The sequence below is a fragment of the Rhinatrema bivittatum genome, chromosome 3 (genome assembly GCF_901001135.1).
Source record: "Rhinatrema bivittatum chromosome 3, aRhiBiv1.1, whole genome shotgun sequence".
Taxonomy (NCBI): domain Eukaryota; kingdom Metazoa; phylum Chordata; class Amphibia; order Gymnophiona; family Rhinatrematidae; genus Rhinatrema; species Rhinatrema bivittatum.
The window spans coordinates 524,965,891-524,986,066 of NC_042617.1; the positions used below are offsets into that span (position 1 = coordinate 524,965,891).

The window sequence follows — 20,176 nt, forward strand, 5'->3', positions numbered from 1 at the left end:
GTTACTGAAGCTGGGTATGGACAAATTCCTGGAGAAAAAAAATCTGTAAACCATTACACTAAGGTGAACTTAGGGAAATCTGCTTATCTTGGGAGAAGCAGCATGGAATCTATTTACCTTTTGGGATCCTGCCAGGTATTTATGACCTGGATTGGCCACTGTTGGAAACAGTATACTGGGCTTGATGGTCCTTTGGTCTGACCCAGTATGGCAAGTCTTTTGTTCTAAAACAATTAGACATTGATTCCAAAATCCCCTACAGAATCTTGGGTTCCCAGAAAAACGCAGAAGAGTCTTGACTTGGAGCTTCCTATGTGGTTGCTCAAAACCTTGGAGGAAGAAAGGGCCCTCAAAACAGTAGGACTGAAGAAGGTCTATTGACCTGTCCAGTGTGTGCCAGAACCAAGGTCCCCTGTATAGGCCCTTCTGACACCCCATGACCACTCCTAGTTGCTTTGATCCCATGGATCCATCTGATCTTCCTATTTCAACAGAATACTGAATCATTTTCCTCAGATGACACATTTTGTTTCCATGCCATGCTACCTTCAGTATTACAACTCCCTATCATTATTATAAAATTAATTGTTTGCTTACATGGGATCCCAGCCTCCATTGTTATTGATCAGTTCATTACAAAAGTTTTGAAGGGCCTTCTTGGATATTAAATTCCAATTCAGATTATCATCCTTAGACTAAAGACCTAATGGAGAGAGTCAATCAAGACCTTGAACAGTGCTTGTGATGCTTTGTTTCTCCTCAATCGAAAGACTGGGTAAAATTATTTCCCTGGGCAGAGTCTGCCCACAATAACCCTGTCAGTGAATCTACAAGGATGTCTCCGTTCTTTACGCTCTAAAGTCAGTATCCTTTTTCTTTGCATTCTTCTGCCCTAGCTATTAAAGTTCCTGCAGCTGATGCTCTGGTCCAACATTTCCAGAAAACCTGGATGCAGATGTATAGTAATCTATAGAGAACAGCTTGATAGAACAAATTTGCAGACTGTCATCATAAGTAAGAACCTTAGTACCACGTGTTCACTAAGAACCCAGGCTTGAAACATCCTGTACCAAGCTAGACCCTAAATTTATAGGCCTTATGTCATTACAGAAAGAATCAAACTTGTGATAATGCAACTCCAGCTTTCCAGCCCCTCAAGATTCCTTCTTTGATTCTTTACTGAAATCATCTACACCAGACCCTTTTGCTACACACCAAACATCTTTAGCTCTGACCTGGATTGATGTTCAACCTTAAAGTGGAGGATATTCTGGATTCCAAAGTATCCCATAAGAGAACACAGTATCTGGTTGATTGGAAGGGTAACCATCCAGAGGGGCGGTCCTGAGTTGATGCTAATGATCTTCACGTACCTTTTCTTCTAAGATGGTTTCTCACAAGATAGCCTAAAGGATGTTTGGGGGGCCATCCTTGAAAAGGTGGTGGTGGTGGGGTACTGTGTGATACCAATGGGCAGTTCTCATCTCCCACCAGCAGATGCTTCTGTGGGCTTTGGGGACTAACTGGTCAGTTCTCCAACTTCTTGGCCTGTACTTCCTACTGGCATTCATTTTGTTTCCTGTCTGAACATATATATATATATATATATATCCAGGCTTAGGATAAGCATGCTGCCCGAATTTGGTTCTCATTTTCCAGCTCCCTCACTGGAGTCCTGTTTCCAGAGTTTGCCTTGCTGCCTTGACTCCAGCATATACCTTGTTTCTCTGAAACTGCCAGTTTATCTCATCTGGTCTTCCTGTTTCCAGTTTGCTTGTGCTTCATACTGCATTCTTACCAAGTCCTGGTTTGGGGTCTGCAATCTATGCCTTGCTGACTACCAGCACCCGAGGGCTCAACCCAAGGGGAAGGTGGTCACACACGCAGAAAGATGTCTTGCACCTGTTCCAGTTGGAAGCTATTTGACCCATGCCTTGCCAGTGTACTGGCTATGCCAGCTTCAAGGTTGCAATGCCAGCAGATTATGTCATAATACCAGAGGAGTGAAGGGAGGTAAATTTTGTAAGTTCATGGACAGCCTCTGAGAATTATCCAGAAAACATGGCAATATGTAGTAATAAAAGACCTCTAGTAGTGAAAAAAAACAAACTGGTCTTCCCTGCAATGGAAGGGCTTTGAGGGATGTGCAAGAATGAAGTCTCAGTCAAAACTTAGGGCCAGACCTCCTTGTGGATTGTGGAAAAGCTCTTGATTGAGCCCTCTCTCTATTATGTGGTCTACTTTGTTGCTGCTGCTGCAAATGTTGCCTCTGGAAAGGATAAGGCTGGTATCTCCTCTGAAGGTAATAAATTTGCCTTCTGTAGATTGTGCTTGGTATTTTCTTTGACCAGACTGTAATGCAGAAGTAGCTGCAGATAGTATTTGGAAACTAACAGTAATCTTTTATGCATTTAACTGTTTCCTTAAATATTTTCACTAAATAAGTTCTCTCTAGTATTTGGGGCATTTGCTACTTTGTCAGGTACATTTTTCTCATAGACCTGACGCTCTCAGCCAAGTGAGCCTTCTGGCTCCTATAGCTATTGCTAATAATCTTGAAGTAGTCTCAAAAACATCATAAGACAATCTTATGAGATGCTAGGCATATTCTTCAGCTTTATTTATATAAGGCAAGAACTGGTATTGTATATCTGAAGGAAGACAAGCTGATGTGTTATCTTTTGAAGGATTTTATAAAGATACTAGATCATTTGGAATTGGTGGACCAAAACTCTATGCTGCAACATAACTGAATGAAAGACTTTCCCTTCCTGTATTATCCAGTAATTTTGCGTCTTTGCCAGGAGTTCTGTAGTGTGTTTTAGACCTTTTTGTTTTCTTCAGAGCAAACTCTACAACTCTGGATTCATGAAGTAGTTAAATTTTATGCTCAGGACAGATTTGTACCTTACATTTAGGTCAAATTCCTCTGCCACAACTTGAACTGTAGCTCTTGCAGAACCTTATATACTGGTATGGAAATGATATCTTTACGTACTTGTAAGCATTTTAAGGCACCAACAAAATATTCTCTTGGCTCCAGTTCTTACTCTGACTTAAATGGAATTGCTTTTGCCATAATCTGAAGGAGGACAGAGTAGATCATATCCTCTAGTGGAGAAGTACTTCTAGCTGGCTCTGGTGAAGGATTTAAAGGTAGTCCTGTTGACTCACCTCATGAATAATAGAAGTAAGAGTCATCTTCAGAATCAGTAAATAATGTTGGAGCCTCCATTAATGGCAATTTCTTGAGGAGAGCTATGGGATTTCTCATTTTAGTCTGTTGATCTTTTTGAAATGGAGGAATGAAGGAGTGGGAATCTAATTGGAGATTCACAAAGGAAAAAATACTCTAAGAAAAAAATAAAGGGATCTAAAAACAAAAACAAGTGGATAAGAAAAGGTAACACTTATTTCACTTCAGCAGAAGATAAACTGAGGAAACTCGCATAATGGCAGCTCTGCACATTCTCTGAAAGACTTCTGGGGTTTCCTGAGTTCCGAGAGAGCATGTTCTGCATTAGTGCCATCCCATGACATCACCTACCCGTGGTGATCAATTACATCCTGTTTGTCCACAAAGAAGGTTTTATAGTCTGATGAGACCAAACTGGAACTTTTTGGTTGCACTGCTAAGCAACCATTGTTGATACTGCACCTCCTAAGCAAATGGTCTGGCTTAAAACACAGATCAATCACCCTAACACCATCCCTACAGTAAAACACGGTGGTGGTGTCATTTTGTTTTGAGGATGCTTTGAGAAGAGGGGACAGGGAGGCTTGTGAAGAATAAGGGAAAGATGCATAATGCAAAGAACAGCACAAGAAGATGACCCAAACAAATAGCTTGAAAAGTTGAAATAACACCGAATAAATAGATTCAGCTACATAGCAGAACTCTTATGGATGTGGAAAGATATATAGCAACCATCATATATTGCCACAAAATGCTTTCTGGCTTATATTGTGAAGCCCATATAGCATTGGGCTTGTCTAATCGTAGGTTGCGTAGATGCCTGATATTCTCCCTCGGGAGCTATATCACGAGAACAAGCACAGTATGTTGTAAAAGACTAATACGTGCATTTATCTCAGTTCACTGGAAAGTTAATGACATGTGCAGTCCTGAAGTCCATCCTCCGACATGGTGTATTACTCCTTCTTCAGGGAGCTTCAGGGAACAAAATACTGTCAATGCACATCTGTGTAAAAAAGCAAACAGAGTTCTTATGAGATGCCAACCGGCTAATAAACAACAAATGGCTCATGACTTGGAAAAAACCAAACTCACTCGATGACTGTGTATGGTCAGTCCAATAGCGTGTGACAGCGTCTGCTTGAGCGCTAAAATAATAATGTTTCAGAAACTTGAAGTATATATTTCTAAGAGAGTGTAACAACATAAGCTGTTAACCGGCAAACAAAGTATCTACGTGCACTACCAGAGTGCAGCCTACCAGCATTCTGCTCCGCGGCAAGGACACCGTATTTAAAGGGAAATTCTCCGACTGTTTGCAGTAGCAATGGGAAATGACATATGAAGAACACCACCAAATATGGTAAGAGCAATGTATGGACAATGATGTTTGTGGTAACTCTGCCATTGTAATAAGATCCATATATGAGCAATGACGTCACAAAGGTGGCCATTTTGAAGGGTCCGCTCAAATGTGGATCTCTTTTTTCATTACGTCCTTGTGGATCTGTAAAGTGTAGCCAATACGTTCGTTGATTCTCTGTAAAATATGGCGTTTGTGGGAAATTTGCCATTTCGATGAAATCCTTATATGGGCAATGACATCACAAACGCAGCCATTTTGAAAGTGCCACTCAAATGAGGGTGAACCACTATTTTTTCATTCAGTCCTTGTGGTTCTATAGAGTGCAGCCGAAAAACCCATTGATTCTCTTTATAATTTGAAACAACGGAAAAATTAAGGACTTTAACTAGTATACAATTAACAACCCAAAAAAATCCACTAGTTAATATTCCTTGTGAAGGCACCAAAATGAGTCCTGCAATTTCGAAGTTGCTGCTTACAATTAAAATGTCTTTTTTTTATTTAACTGTAGTTAAAATTTTTCAAACCACATATTTTATCAATTTTACTGTTTTTCCATTTTGTCAATTTTTTTTTTATAAAACAGAAGATTAGACCTCAGCACCGGCATATAGTTCTGACAATGAGCAGAGATTTTAAGCCGAGTTGGTACAATCACTGGTCTATAATCTTCCTGTATATATTTTTTTTAAATTTTTCTTAAAAAGTTCTTTGTTACATTGGAATATGCAACCCCAAAAAATGTTAGTTGCACTGCAACTTCACAGCATTTAGACTTGAACTCGGAACCAATAAGGTCTCTGGTGGTCGCGATTGAAAATAAACTGTGACAGTTTTATACTGTGCCACCCGACTTCATACTTAGAACGAGTAAACTTGTTTCTTATGCTGGCAAATAACGTAGTTATCGTCCCGACAAACAATTACTTATCTTAAATGACCACTTTGTTTATAGCCCAAACATATTCTTGGCTGAAGGGACCGCTTAGATTTCTCTGCGGAAGCCGCCAAATTGCCGACGTTGTCAACGTTTCGGAACCTGCATCAGGGTGGGATTTTTGATGGACTGTACCGTCTCAATAGCCTGCTTAAGGATGGATTCCAATAGTCTGTCCTGAGTGTCCTTCAATGCAGCCCCTCCCTCAACGGGAATCGTTGTTCACTTTGAGACGGCACAGACCATAGCGTCCACTTTTGGGAAATGCAGAACTTCCTTGGTCACTGGTTCCAGAAGATATAGGGCTTCCAAGACCCCACGACCTTTGAAGCTCGCCTCCGGAGAATCCCATTCCAGTTCAATCAGTTACTGCATGACTTCAATCATTGGAAAGTAGCATGAGGCCTTACGAAGGGACACCAAGATGGGGTGGTTCTTTGGTTCCACCATAAGGTCCATGCCAGGAATACGCAGCGTCTTCAGAGTCTGGGAAACAAGGACTGGTAATTCGTCCTTGTGGAAGAAGCGAAGCATGGTTCGGTATGGTTACATTCCTGGAGGAATTTCTCCTTCTTCCAGGGAGTCACTCATCATCTGAGGTGTCTGGGTCCCTGATAGGGAAGTTCTTGGTTAGGCGAGGCATGTCTCGAGGCATCCGAGCCGGGCCGGATCTTGTGCTTCCAGCAGGGGTTGAGCCTGGGGCGCAGCTGGGGCTGATTGCGCCTGAACGAAGGCTTGCAGCCCTTGGAAAAATTCCAACCGGAGAAGGTTCCTGGGTCCATGTTAACCCCAGGGGGAATCGGAGTAGAGGCCCCAAAGGTGCCCTCCTGTGGGGACGCCATCTCGGAGATGCATAGGTCCAGGGAGCTATCGTCAGTAGTTCCGGAACCATCTCCTGACAGTAAGGGGCCAGGCTTTGGTTCCCCCTGGGCTTCTTCGCAATGTTGACACAGGCAGGACTCCAATTCAGGCTGCGTGGCTCTTATGTGGCAGGCTGTGCAAAGAGAGTGCCTTCTAGCCTTCTTGGGTGCCGGTGCCATTGTTTCTATTTGTTTGCGTGCATGCTGTTGTAAACGCGGCTGTGCGTGTAGATATGCGCCCGGGTGCGCTCAGTTGTGCTCCCGTCTGTATTTGGGCGCCTGCAAGTTAAGCGCATCGGCCGCTCGGCCTGCCCCGTGCGCACCTCCGGTCGAGAAGGGAAGATGGTGCCGATGACCCCCGGCGTGTAAGATGGCGCCCCCCGAGGGTCTCCACGTTTGTGGACCCTTGCACCGGATCGGGGCCTAGCCCAACCAAGGCTGCTCAACCCGATCGGTGCTCCCTTCTAACCTCGCTGGGGACGGATTTGAAAAACAGCAATCTGAGCTCTGGAGACCTGAATTTAAAGATTTTTTTTACCTGGTCTCGGCGCTTACCGATCATGTGTCAGACTGTCTCCAAATGTGGGGGGGAGAGGGAATTACCTTCACCGCCGTGCTCGTTTCTGCATCCGCTGCCTTTCAGCCACACTCAGGGCTAAGTCCACGCCGGGAACCTGCTACCGGACCAAGGCATACCTCTGAGGGATATCTGAGATCAACCTCAGGAATTCTCGACTGGGGGAGGGCCCCTTAGGTATCACCGCAGGACAGCGGGGCTCGATCTTCCTTAAGGTAAATTTTGTTTCTTCTTTGCTGTAATTCTTAACACTATTCTAGTGTGTGGGATAGTGTCCGCATCTGCTAGGAGACGGAGAGATACTGAAGAGCTGAGGTTACTGCAGGGGTATATCTAGAGTGACGTCAGCTTTAAAATCTGACTCCGTCTCCCATCTGCTAGCAGAAGAGCAAAATACCCATTGGTCCTGAAGCCATCTGACTACATGCTAGGAAAGTCAGCTTTGTAAAGCTGTGAGAAAGTGGTGTAAAATTAAAAGTGAGAATAGAGATACAATACGACTTTATTCTAGTATCAGGTGTTTTTAAATGAGACAAAGTATTTTACTCTGCTCATATAGCCAACTCTGAACAAGCCTATGCAATTATTTGCTCTGGTTAAGATGATGTCAACCTAATTTGTGAAGGAAAGAGGAAAGGTTTCTAGTAGTGAAGAACTGGGTATATTTTTCCATAAAAAAAAACAAAAAAAACATTAATCTGCTTGGGTCTTTCTAGAATGGACATATGGAAGATAAAGGGGGTGGATCAACTGATTTTATGGGATCAATTTTTTTTTTGATCCTTTAAAGATCTGCTTGCCATAGCTAAAAGTAATTGTATTCCTGATCCGGATTGTAAAAAATGTGCTTACTATTATGGAAGAGGTGTTGGTGTAATCTCTCCTTACATGAGGGTGTGGTGGCTAATTCATTGAAGGCAGCTTAAAGATTCTCAGTATCTAGAGTCAGTTTGTCTATTGACCTATTTCAACCCTTTGTTCAGTAAGCAAAGTTCTAAAGAAATGGATTTTGCTTCAACTTACTAATTTCTTAGAAGACAGGAAGATTCTAGATCAGGAGCAATTTGGGTTTAGAGAGGGTCAGGGAACAGAAACATTATTGGATGATATTCGCTGTAATTTAGGAGTACAAGAAATCTGTAATCTTGTCCAATTAGTTATTGCCTCAGAATTTGTCATGATCAGACATTTAAAACTGATAGCTAGATTAAGATCTATTGGCATTGGAGGTATATTTTTTAAATGGTTTGAGTCTTTTTTTACAGAACCGTAAGCAGAAGGTTGATTTTAATGGTTAGAGTTCTAGCTGGTTTGTAAATGTTTCTAGGGGTACCTCAGGGCTTGGAGCTGTCCACATTGCTTTTTAATATTTATATGCAGCTGCTTGGGCAGGTTTTAACATCTTTGGGCCTAATTTATAAGTTCTATCTGATGATGTTCAGTTTCATATTCCTTGTGAGTCACCAAGGGAATTTCTGGCAAATTGACCTGTTTTGTGGCTGTTAAAAACTGGATGGAGCTGAATGGGTTTAGCACTTAAGTGTAAGAAAACATCTGTTTTACAGTTGGAAAAAATCAGCCCCTCCTGACTTACCACTAAATTTAGTTTTAGGGGAATTCAGAATTGGTGCTTAATATAGAGGCATGGAATCTTGGGGTATTGATAGATTTGCAGCAGTCATTGACATCTCAAGTCAAAAAAGGTAGGGCATACTGAATTCTTTAAATTGCAGTTGTTTAGGCCTTTAAAGATAATATGATTTAAGATTTTAGATTGGTCATACAGGTTTTAGTAGTCAGTAATAGGGATTATTGCAACTTTATTATCTAGGGTTACTGAAATAGTTAATGTGTTATAATTAGTACAAAATGCTGCAGTTCGTTTAGTTTGTGGATTACCTTGGGGCATGAGTGTAACATCTAGTATGAAATAACTTCAATGCTTGCCTTTTCAGCAAAGAGTTATGTTTAAGGTCCTTATGATAGTTTTATAAAACATTTTTTGACTGTTTAGCGAGTCAGTCGCAATAGTATATGCCTAACAGTTCTTTAAGGTCACTTCGCAAAGATGCCTGGTCATGCCTTCATGTACTGATTTATACTTAGCAATAAAAAAATACTTCTAGTTTCTTGTAACTCCACTATATGGAATTCTGTACCTTTTGAAGTAAGACATGAGATTGCTATTTAAAGTTTAGAAAAAAGTAAAGGCAGTACTATTCACTCAGGCTTTTGCAGATTAGGAACAACATCGATCAGCAAAATTTAATAATTGTTTTACAGATATGCCTAAGTACGTTTTATATTTTATATGTATTATTTATATGACTTTTATTAATACTGCGTACTATAAGTTGGAGTAAATAAATAAATAAAAATATTTAGCTATTAGCAAATTTTATAAAACAAAAACTTACAGAATCTGAAAGCCCATGATGAAGTAATAGTAAGGTTTCTGATGGTGCGAGTCAACATCATTTTGAAATCTAAAAAAATGAAAAAAATAATTTTCTCTCAATTATTGTCAGCTACAAAAAGAAATAAGGAAAAACAAAGATAAGGACAGACCACACCACACATCTTTTATACTGGAATTGCTGACATTCATGCCAGATGATGTCCTTACATCCCATTACAGAATACAGAACTCTTAAGACTGCTCGTATAGCTCCTAGTGCTACATATAGTGTTACAGAACAAAGGAAACCTGATGCTGCTCATACAGTGTATAGAACTACAGCAATGTTTCCTGACCAGTGTGCCAACAGACCTGACTAGGTGGGCCATGGAAAAGTCATCACCACTGGTTGATGCCAGGTCCAGACCAGCACCTTGCAACAAGTCATTAGTGGTGCCCGCCCCCTTGATCCCTTTCTTTTAAGATTTAGAAGAGATTGGTGGGGCTTTCAGTGCTCTTCTATTGGCCATATGAGGGGTAACCTTGTCCACACTGCCTAGTCTACACAATACAATTTTGTTAATGTGGTTGTACCTTGAGCTTGAAAAAGCTAGGAAACAGTTCAGAAAGAATCCTGAAGATGTTCATACATGATTATTTTCTGTATTAGGCCTACAGTAACATATATTGAGTGTGGGCATTGTTGTGCATTTGCTGGCCTCCGCAATTCAGGCTCAAGTCTCAAGATTCATGGCTGTATCAGTGGCTCATCTAAAAACCATGCCTATCAAAGACATTTACAAAGCTGCAACTTGGTCGCCAGTTCATACCTTTACACCCATTACTGTTAGGACAGTCTATTAAGAAGCAACAGTAAATTTGGACAAGCAGTTTTGCATAGACTATTCATCCAGTAGTCTGCTCTCTAGGGGGTGCGGGGGGGGGGGGTCCAGGTTGCCTTTTTCAATAAAGGCTCTGATGCAACCCTCAGCTTGGAACATAGAATGTGTTTTCCATAGATAGCAGATAAATTAGCCATGCTGTCTGGGATGTTCTCCGTGCCACTAGGTGGCGGAGCTCTCAAAGCTAAACAAGTCTTTGTCAGTGAGGTGCGCCCGCTTGTATGTTCCTGTGCTACCTCAGATCTCCTCAGTCCGTTACAAAGCAAGACTAGCTGTATAGGTCAAATAGAAAAACTGTCCGGGGAGGCGGGAGGGTCAGCATGGCTAATTCATCTGCTATCTATGGAAAACACCTTTTACGGTGAGCAAACTTGCTCTTATCCCCATAGATAAGCAGCATGAATTAGCCATGCTGTCTGGGAGTCCCCAGCTGAAGTATTGAGTGCATATAGCCCATATCATGTGACCATGATGAAAAACAAGGAAAGTGCTCAAGACAGAGAATGTGCAGACGGTTTTATGACTTGCTAACGCTGTGGGTGAGATGTGTGCTCCCCGAGAGTTGTGGTTCTCTTGTGTGCGTCATCCACAATCTGCACGTCCAAGTAGTAGCGGGAGGTGAACAGATGTAGCGAGGATCATAGGGCTGTGTGGCAACAGCCAGATTAGGGTTGTATGGAGATGATGTAGCTAAGTAGCCTACAGCAATGACCCGGTGCGCTTTGGGGGCTGCAGACAGAGCCTGTGTATGCTTATAACAGTGGGAAAAAGAATGTTGTTCAAGATTCCGGACTAGGGCATGCACTTGAAGATAACTAGTGCTGCAGCATTCGGGTTAAAGACGATGAAGAACTGTGAGGTTCTGTAGGAAAGAGTGCTACAGTACTGAAAGGCAAGTACTAAGTTGCAATCCAGCATATGGAGCTTAAATTCGCTTTGATAGAGCTGAAGCTTTGGAAAGAAACAGAGGGCGATGGAATGGTTGATGTGGAAGCCGAAAGCTCTTGTGGGAGGGAGGCGGGATGCGTACGCTGCATAAACCTGCCATGCTATGGCTTCAGGAAAGGAGGCAGGCATACTAGGTACCGTAGCTTGCTGATACACCTGGCAGAGGCTATGGCGACCGAAAAACAGACGATTTTCAGGGAAGGAACATGAGATAAATGTATAATGGTTTGGTGGGTGGCAGCATGAATTTGCCTCAGCTCTTTATGTATATACCACAGAGGTAAAGGCCTTCGGGACAGGACCGAAGACACAAGACCCTGAACATGAGCGTGGAGGCGAGCAAGGGGGGGGGGCAAGAGATTGGTCCCAGATTAAGAGGAAAGTGGACTATGAACTGATGTATACCTGGGGTTCACCCGGTGGGTCACACAAAAATGCTGGATAAAACCAGGAGACGCTCCAGCGGGAAGGTGAGCGGGTTCACACTACCAGCTGAGCATGCAGAGTTACAGCGCGCCCCATTCAATTAGGAAATTAATTGAGTAAAGGGTGCCCTGGCATGAGAGTAGAAGAATTTCAAGCCAAGGAGAAAACCATGAGTTGGGATCTGAGCCGTGCAACAACATTCGTTAAGACAGTAGAGCGAGGCTGCTGCTTTCTTCACTGCCTACCTGCCAGCCTGTGGGCTTTTGTGAGTTTCTTCCTCATTGGACTGTTTCTTCGCTTTTCGCTTGAAGCCTGTGGGCTGTGCAGCTGACTGTGCTTGTTTGGATTTCCTTCCGGTTTCTGAAGTCAGAGGGAGAAGCCCATTCAGACACCCATAAGACTGGCGTCTGAACGGCATGCTCACCGTTGGCGCGTCGCCAAAGCCGCGCGCCTAAGGGGTGCGCGGCTTTGCCGGGCTTCGCCGGAGTCTGTTGGAGTATGTTGGAGATTTCGTGAGAAATTGGAAGAAACTTCGGATTTTTGGAAGCAGCAGTCAATGGAACCTGGCTAATTGACATTGTGTCTCCGAAGGATCTCTCCTTTTCTATGAGGTACAATTTCTTTTTTCTTATCGTGGTTCCCTTTCCTCTGTGTAATGCCACACACTAAGAGGAAGGGGAAAACGGTTACCTCAACACCTGTTGTAGGTAACAATCAGCCACGGATTCAAGATCTGTTTGGTAGAACCATAGCCATAACACCAGGAGAGGAAGTCGCTGGAGTGATAGTCTAGGAGCAAGGACTTAACTCCTTGACTTATGAAACATCGTTAAGCCCTGGTGCTCCCTTAACACCGGAACCACCAACGGGAAGAGGAGGAGGAGAGTTATTACTTGAGGATCCCAACCTGAACTTGGTTTCTTTGGTATCTTCTGATAATCAAGTTTCAGAAAATCAAAATCAGGAATATAGTACCGTTTTGGACTCTAAGGTAAAAGGGATGGAAGAAGGACAAAGGGGGGTAGTGGTGGGTATACCTGTAATAGTACCTACTAAGTATACCTTGGAAGAAATTGGGGCTATGATTTTTGCAATGCAAAAATCAATTAGTGATTTAACTAAATTGGTTCAAGGTGGTCTGAGTAGTAATACAATGTTACAAACAAAAGTGGAAAAGTTAGAAGGATCAGTCAAAAATCTAGATTCTAAAACTAGTGAGATGGAAAAAGTTCAACTAAATTTAATAAAATCAGATAAAATCCATTTAAACAAATTGGAGCAACTGGAAAACCAAATAAGGAGAGTCAACTTAAGAATCCTAAATTTTCCTAGGCCCCATTTATTGTCTCCTAGAGAATTATTTAGAAGTTATTTGGTAAAAGTTTTGAAATACACTGAGACAACATTACCAATAATCTCACGGATATATTATATTACTCAAAGAGCTGCGAGGGGTGATTTACTTGAACAGCAGCAGGAAGATCAGAAAGATGATACTAATTTGTCAGAACTTCTTGAGAAATCATCTGATATGGAAATTAAAACCCGCGCCACTCTAATTGTTCAATTTGCAGAAGTTTCTCAACGAGATCTGATTCTTAAACTATATTTTAAATCTCAGAATCTTCCTTTTCATGGGTATCCAATTAGAATTTTTCCTGATGTTTCCCTTGATACACAATTAAGGAGAAAAGAGTTTTTGTCAATAAGAGAAAAGGCCATACAAAGAGTTAAATTTATATTACAATTCCCTTGTAAATGTGTTCTTTTACATCAGAATACAAGGTATGTGTTTAATTATCCAGAACAACTACGCACATACCTAGAGTCCTAATCTCATCCTAACCCTTAGTTATTGGGAGAAAGTGATAATTAATATGGTTTAGACACAATACTAGTTAAATGTATTTTGTAATTCACTGCTCTTTTTCTATTAAACAGGCTCTGCAATTACTAATGTCAAATGTGCGGTTTTCACAGAATGTAAATGTAAATTAATCTTGGAAGTTATTTACTAAGTATTAGTGGTTGTACAATTTGTGTAATATCTGCTTGAAAATGAAAAGTTCAATAAATAAAAAATGAAAAAAAAAAAAAAAAAAAAGACAGAGAGAAGTGGAGAGGATGGGGTAGGGGATCCTCCCCTTGGTGAGGACGCGTGGATTGTTTCCAGAAGGATAACTTGGATCCCTGACAACTGAATAGGAAAGGCGTACCACGGGTGCCAGGCCGACGGCAGAGTGGTAAAAGTAGGACTGCGCTGTAGTGATAGACTCCGTGGGGAAGGAGGGGCTATGGGAGGCAGTAGACCTCTCCCCAGTGTATGAAAAATCTGAGCAAATGTCGGGCAGTAAAATATAGTGTTTCGCTTGGTTCCGAAGAAGTGGAATTGGAGAAGACCCCAAACATGAAAAAATCCTTCATGCTCATCGCTTGATGAAAATTCGCCATTGAGGGTATTGTACTTTAATATTTATATATTCATTTATGTATTTTTATTTATTTATTTTGTAAATATTGCAAAGTTGATTTTGAGTAGGGTGAGAAGGATGGATCCGCCCAATCGGGGACCAGGGAGCTGCCCGTCCCCCAATGGTAGAGTAATGTATGGGAACCTTAAGGATCAATACACGGAGGGTGTGCCCGAAGAGCAGGTCGGGGGTCCACAGCTCCAAGTGAGTCAAGTGCCTTGTACATCCTGATGCGAACGACAGACCATAAAACCCTAGGTGGGTGAGAAAAAGGGACACACCGCCCCTTGATGGAGCCCTTTAATGGAAAAAGACAGGGTCGTAGAAGCTAGGTTGCCACACTCAATCTCTGTGCATGCTGGAAGGGAGAGTGACACGAGAAGGATGGAAGGATTGACTCCATTAGGTCCCAAGCCCCAGTGTAGTTGACGCACCTGCGGTTGTACGGGACATGGGACACAATGACGATGTTCCAGGATCCAGAGTTGTGAAGGATTTGTCGGGCCCAGGGTACTGGTGGCCACCTGGGTTTGATTAACACGTGTTGTCAGGGTAAGATTTGGGTTTTAGAAGGCCCTGTTATGAATGGTCTCAAAAGAGCCTCGATGAAACTGTGAGGCTTGAGTGGCCGTGGATGGGACTGCTTGCAGGCGATGAGTAGGCTCAGATCGCACAGGCAAGACGGAGAGTATTTCGGTGGATTGATTGGTTTGAGGTCACCTGCAGAATAGGCCAGGCAGGAATGTGTGTATATATATATATATATATACACACACATACTTATATACTAAACCAACATTCATCCATCCCATATCACTGATCATATGTGACACTCCCAATATCTTACCATCAAAATATGACTTTTTAACACATGACCATCATAATAGGCTTCATCGTTATAGCTTACGCTTTAGGACTCGGCCTTATGCTTAATCATAGGTCACAGATATTGATCTATATATTTTAAGTCTTTTTTTATATGCAAAAATTAAAATGTTCATCCAATGGAATTCATGTACTTAAATACTTAACTTTCTTTTTGTAAACAGATACATCAATTGAACAAATTGCGATGGTCGATCAAATCCAAGCTTTTACTTTCATGTTCATTAATCACAGACACTCTGGTCACCGACATGGGATCGTGTTTCGGACTTGTCCTTTTTCAAGGGTTGAGGCTAGTGCATCACTGGGTAAGCAGCTAATCATGTTAAGCAGGTGGGACACAGATAGTCTGTTGTCCCCCTCCTTTTTTCTTTTCTTTTCTTTGTTACCAACCACATTTGCCACCTTGTCAAGTCGACTTCCGATGGAGGTGGCCCGAAGGAGTTGTTACCTGAGTTCCTTATTTCTTCTTAGTGTATTTCTTCTTCATTATTATTTTATTTATTTTTTTGAGAAAGTTGTGAGGAGAGAGCAAGCTCCGCGTGCACTTAGTTGCACGGAAAAAAATGGACTGAGGAGATCTGTTAGCGCAGGAACATACAAGCAGATGCACCTCACTGACAAAGACCTGTTTAGCTTTGAGAGCTCCGCCATCTAGTGACATGGAAGACGTCCCAAACAGCATGGCTAATTCATGCTGCTTATCTACGGGAAAAAGTTTATTTACCATAAACTGTGTTGTCCATAGAAAGCAGGATGAATTAGGCATGCAAAATATGTGCCTGCCTCCCTAGAGAGTCAACTACCTAGCTAATCTTAGATCTAAAATTTACTGAGGCACTCACGAGGCAACTCCTGCACATGCTCAATAGATAAAAAGTTCTTAGAGCTATGAGAGAAGGGTCCATTTAATGCCATAAGATGACTTCACCCACGAGTCATGGCTAATTCATCCTGTTGTCTACAGATAACAGTCTACAGTAAGCAAACTTGTTATTCTTTAACATCACAATTATATTCTGTTTATTGATGTTCAAAGACAGTTTGTTAACAATGAGACAAATATGAATAGAAAGGAGACAGTGAAGAACAAACATTAGTCCTGGGGGAATTCTGTGCTAATGTGGAATGCAGAATTTCCACAGATTTTCCCCCTTTGTGAAGATTTTCATATTTACCTCACAGAATTCATTGCTTTCGGAACTCACTTTCGCTAAATGCAGGCAGGATCGTGGTAATAATGGCTCCACGACCCTGCAAGAAGAGTTGGGTCGGGGTCTTCACGAACATGGCACAACCAGGTAGCTTGAAAATTGCACTACACTATTTGTTTCTCAGTCAGTACATATTATTCCTGCACTATGAGAAAGCGGTAAATAAATGGCTGTAAAGGGGAGGGAGAGGGAGGGGGAAAGTAGGGGAAGGGGGTAGGAGCTGGCAACAGGAATCGTGTTCAACCAAACGTTATCTCCCACTGCTACTGCACCTTAGCATTGATTCCTGGAATACCTTGCGCCTGAAGTCATCTAGATAAAGATTGCCTTTGCCTGGTGGCGTATTTGAGAACAACCGTGTCTTTCTGGCCTTTTTCATAGATTCCACAACGATGGAGGCATGCAGAAGCTGTTCTGAGGCAAAGGGCGCATTCGAAATTTCAGTTCCTTTTTCCTGGACATGGTGGGCATGGAGAAAGGAGTCTCCCAGGTCTTGCCCATGACTGCATCAAGTACTGAGTGAGATGGAAGCACTGTAGGCTCTGCTGGAATGTCGAATATTTTAAGAAGGTCCTGCACTTCGGACGATGGGTCAGGACCTTTTTGATTTCAAGGTTTAATATGGAGCCCAGTTTCTCTACAAATCTGGAGTAAGTTATGTCGGCTCTGGTGAACCACCAGGAGGGTCAGAAAGATTCCCCGTAGAGGAGCAGGGGGATGGCAAAGAAGGGGCCTCCGGTTTCTCAGCATATGGGCTTCCATGGGGACTCAGGCCTTTAAGTACAATATTTGGAGGAGGTCACGTGACGCCTTGCTCGGAGTAGGATGCGATCCCTTCTGCTCCATGTGCCTTTTGGATAACGCTGCTGATTTTACAAGAGCCAACATTTTTTCACCACCTGGCAACAAGATCAGCATTTTAAATCCCTGGGGCATCATCGCACGGCATGCCCATGCACTTTTCGGGCAGAAACAAAGAGAGAAAAGACACAGGAAGTCTCTGGCCTAAAACCGGCAAAATGGCGGATGCAATCTCAGCATCTGACCCACCTTCACTATCGAGCTCAGCAATTGCAGACTTGCAGTCAGCGGTTGTTACGACCCTACAACCTGAGATCAAAAAAGTCTTTGATAAACTGGACTGAGTCTCGGAACGGCTGACTGCATTTGATACTAGACTCGGAGAGGTAGAACAGCGGACTTCCGACAACAAAGACGCGGTTGGTGCCGCCACTGCGGGGATTACTGAGCTGCGTGCAGCCCTTAAGAAACAGGAAGACCACAGAGGATCTCGAGAATCGCTCAAAACATAATAATCTTATGTTCGTGGGATTACTGGAATCCCTGCCTGAAGAGACTTTGGCCTCTTTCCTAGAAAAATGGTTAATGTTGGAATTAGGGCTGGTTACACAGCAAGGCCCCTTGCGGATCGAGAGGGCCCATAGGCTGGGAAGGAGACAGGAACAATCTGAAAGGCCGCGAATTGTTATTGCACACATTCTGGACTTTGTTCATAAGGCGGAAATCCTCAGAATGTTGGTATAGGGAAGAAACTGATGTACGAGAATAAAAACTTTTAATATTTCAAGATTATTTGGCAAAACTCATTACACAGGAAAGAGTTCACCTCGGCATGTGCACACCTATATCAATTGGGCCTAAAGCCAGTGCTGTTTCCTCTATGCTTTCGTGTACATCTACCGGAGGGTGCGGTGGATAGACAGCAGCAGAAGCCTCCAAGCTAGCAAGGAGAAACCCAACGCTCCACAGTGACACTACTGTTTCTATTTTACAGCAGCTGGGATTTGGCTCCCTTAGCTAAGGATACAATGGTGTTACCAGATCGCGGCAGAAGCTGACTTTGTACGCAACAATATGGACAGTTTCTGGTCTGACTATACATTCAGATTATGGATACTAAGGCTATAGCCTTGGTCAGTATTTATTTATTTATTTATTTAAGTTTTTTTATATACCAACATTCAAGACAGAAGTCCCATCATGCTGGTTCACAAGGAACAGGGGTGCACAATATAATAAACTTTACAATTTGAACAATAGTGCAGAAAAGCAGTTACATGTAACAGGGAAACAATAACTTGGATTAAGAAGGAAAAAGAAGATCAGATAATTATATATGTAAATGATAACATTGTAAGAGGTGGTTATTAATGCTATAACTAGCGAAGCATGATGATTGAAGGGAGTTAAATGATATTGGAGTTAGGAAAGGCTTGCGTGAACAACCACCCTCTGCCCCAGGAATGCAGAGGAGATATTCTGCAATCACATTGGCTTGGAATCTGCTCCTTACCATTGCCCTCTGCAAGCTAAAGCCTAAGGACTTTGTCTTTTTTTTTTGTTTTGTTTTGTTTTTTTTAAATTAACCCCCTTAGCGTTCCCTATTGGGACATGGAACTGCCATTGAATAGCATAACTATATTTTTTTTTTCAATTTTAAAGTTGCAAGGGCACATAGCAATATTGTCCATAGTTGGTCCTATATTAGCCTTGGATGTTATCATATTTTGATCATTGATTTGGTTCAGATCTTTTCACACATTGGGGTATAAAGGGAAGAGTCAATCTTCTTAATCAACTGATTATTCATAGATGTTAAGAGCAGGCAGCTTTCCAAGGGCTAGAGGCATATCTCCATGGAAGTGACCACATTAGTTTGGGGATTGCAGGACCTATAGGAAGGATTTGGGAACGGGAAAGGAGGGAGATATACAACGCAATTCCTAGACTTTTTTATAGGCAGACCGAGTAAATTTAACTGGGATGTTCATAGTCAATATCAGGGTTCTTTAGCTGGGGAGGAACCTTCTGATATAAACTACATGGCTTCTGATATACATGCCAGAATCTTCAGCCAACCTTACGACTAACGGGAAATTAAAATTGGTGTCTTTTTTAGAACACCAAAAACTTAAGCATGACTGGGCTGGGTAGGTCCATTACTCTTCGGCTAATATTAGATCAGTGGGTGTGGCCATTCTATTTCACAAAGCAGTGGTATTAAAGGCACTACATAAAATAATAGATTCTAGTGGTCAAACTTGGAGGGAGAAGGATCACAGTATGCAACATTTATGCCCCAAATACCTATAATCATTTGTTTTTCATACAACTGGTACAGAACTGGTATCTATTCGGGAAGGACCGTTAATCATGGGCGGTGATTTTTTTTTTTTTTCATTGACAATTTTTATTGGTCTTCACATGTAAAATATACAAACAGTGAGACACTAGACAACCAACAAGTTATCAATGCAATATTAAACTCCCACCCAGCCCCCTCCCTGACAGAGCACTGCAATCAAGAATATATAAACTACAGTACATATAATACAGTCTTATTCTTAGACCACTGTAGCGAGCAGGTTATACATTAACAAATCGTCTCTCATATAAAATACATGCACATAGACTCGATGAGAGTTGATTCCTCCATGTCAGATAAGGATCCCATATTCTATAATATTTAGGCAAAGTATGATTTTTAATCGCAGTTAGCTTATAAAGATAGCAGTTATGGTCAAGTCGGGCTACCACTGCTTCCCTAGTAGGGAGGTCTGGTCACTTCCAAAACAGAGCCAGCTCACACTTGGCTGCAAGGATGATTTGGTGTGTGAGTAACCATTGATAGTGTGGGACTGATGGAGACACATTCAGTAAAACATGCTCAGGAGCTAGGGGAACCTCTAAGCCTAGAATACCTGCAAACAATTTTTGGGTGTCTTCCCAAAACATGTTCACCTTTCGACAAGTCCACCACATATGGAAGTAAGTGCCAGTCCCCCCACACTTTTTCCAACAATCGGCACTAAACGTTGGTACAATCTTCTGTATCCGAACAGGCGTCAAGTACCATCGCATTAATACTTTATACCCATTTTCTGTTAATGTGGCCGAAATCGAGCTGCGTTTTGTGTTTTGAAAGATTAATTCCCAGGTTTCTAGTGAGATATGTTTGCCCAAGCCACGTTCCCA

At 42.1% G+C, this 20,176-nt stretch overlaps 1 protein-coding gene across 1 annotated transcript in view; it reads right to left on the bottom strand.

Annotated features, from left to right (window-relative positions):
* HADHB (hydroxyacyl-CoA dehydrogenase trifunctional multienzyme complex subunit beta) overlaps positions 1-20,176 on the bottom strand; it is a 268,881-nt gene that overhangs the window by 243,715 nt on the left and 4,990 nt on the right. The window contains exon 2 of the mRNA XM_029596902.1: positions 9,354-9,422. Coding sequence (XP_029452762.1) covers positions 9,354-9,414 — 61 coding nt within the window. The 5' untranslated portion in view covers positions 9,415-9,422. The remainder of the gene's footprint in view (positions 1-9,353; positions 9,423-20,176) is intronic.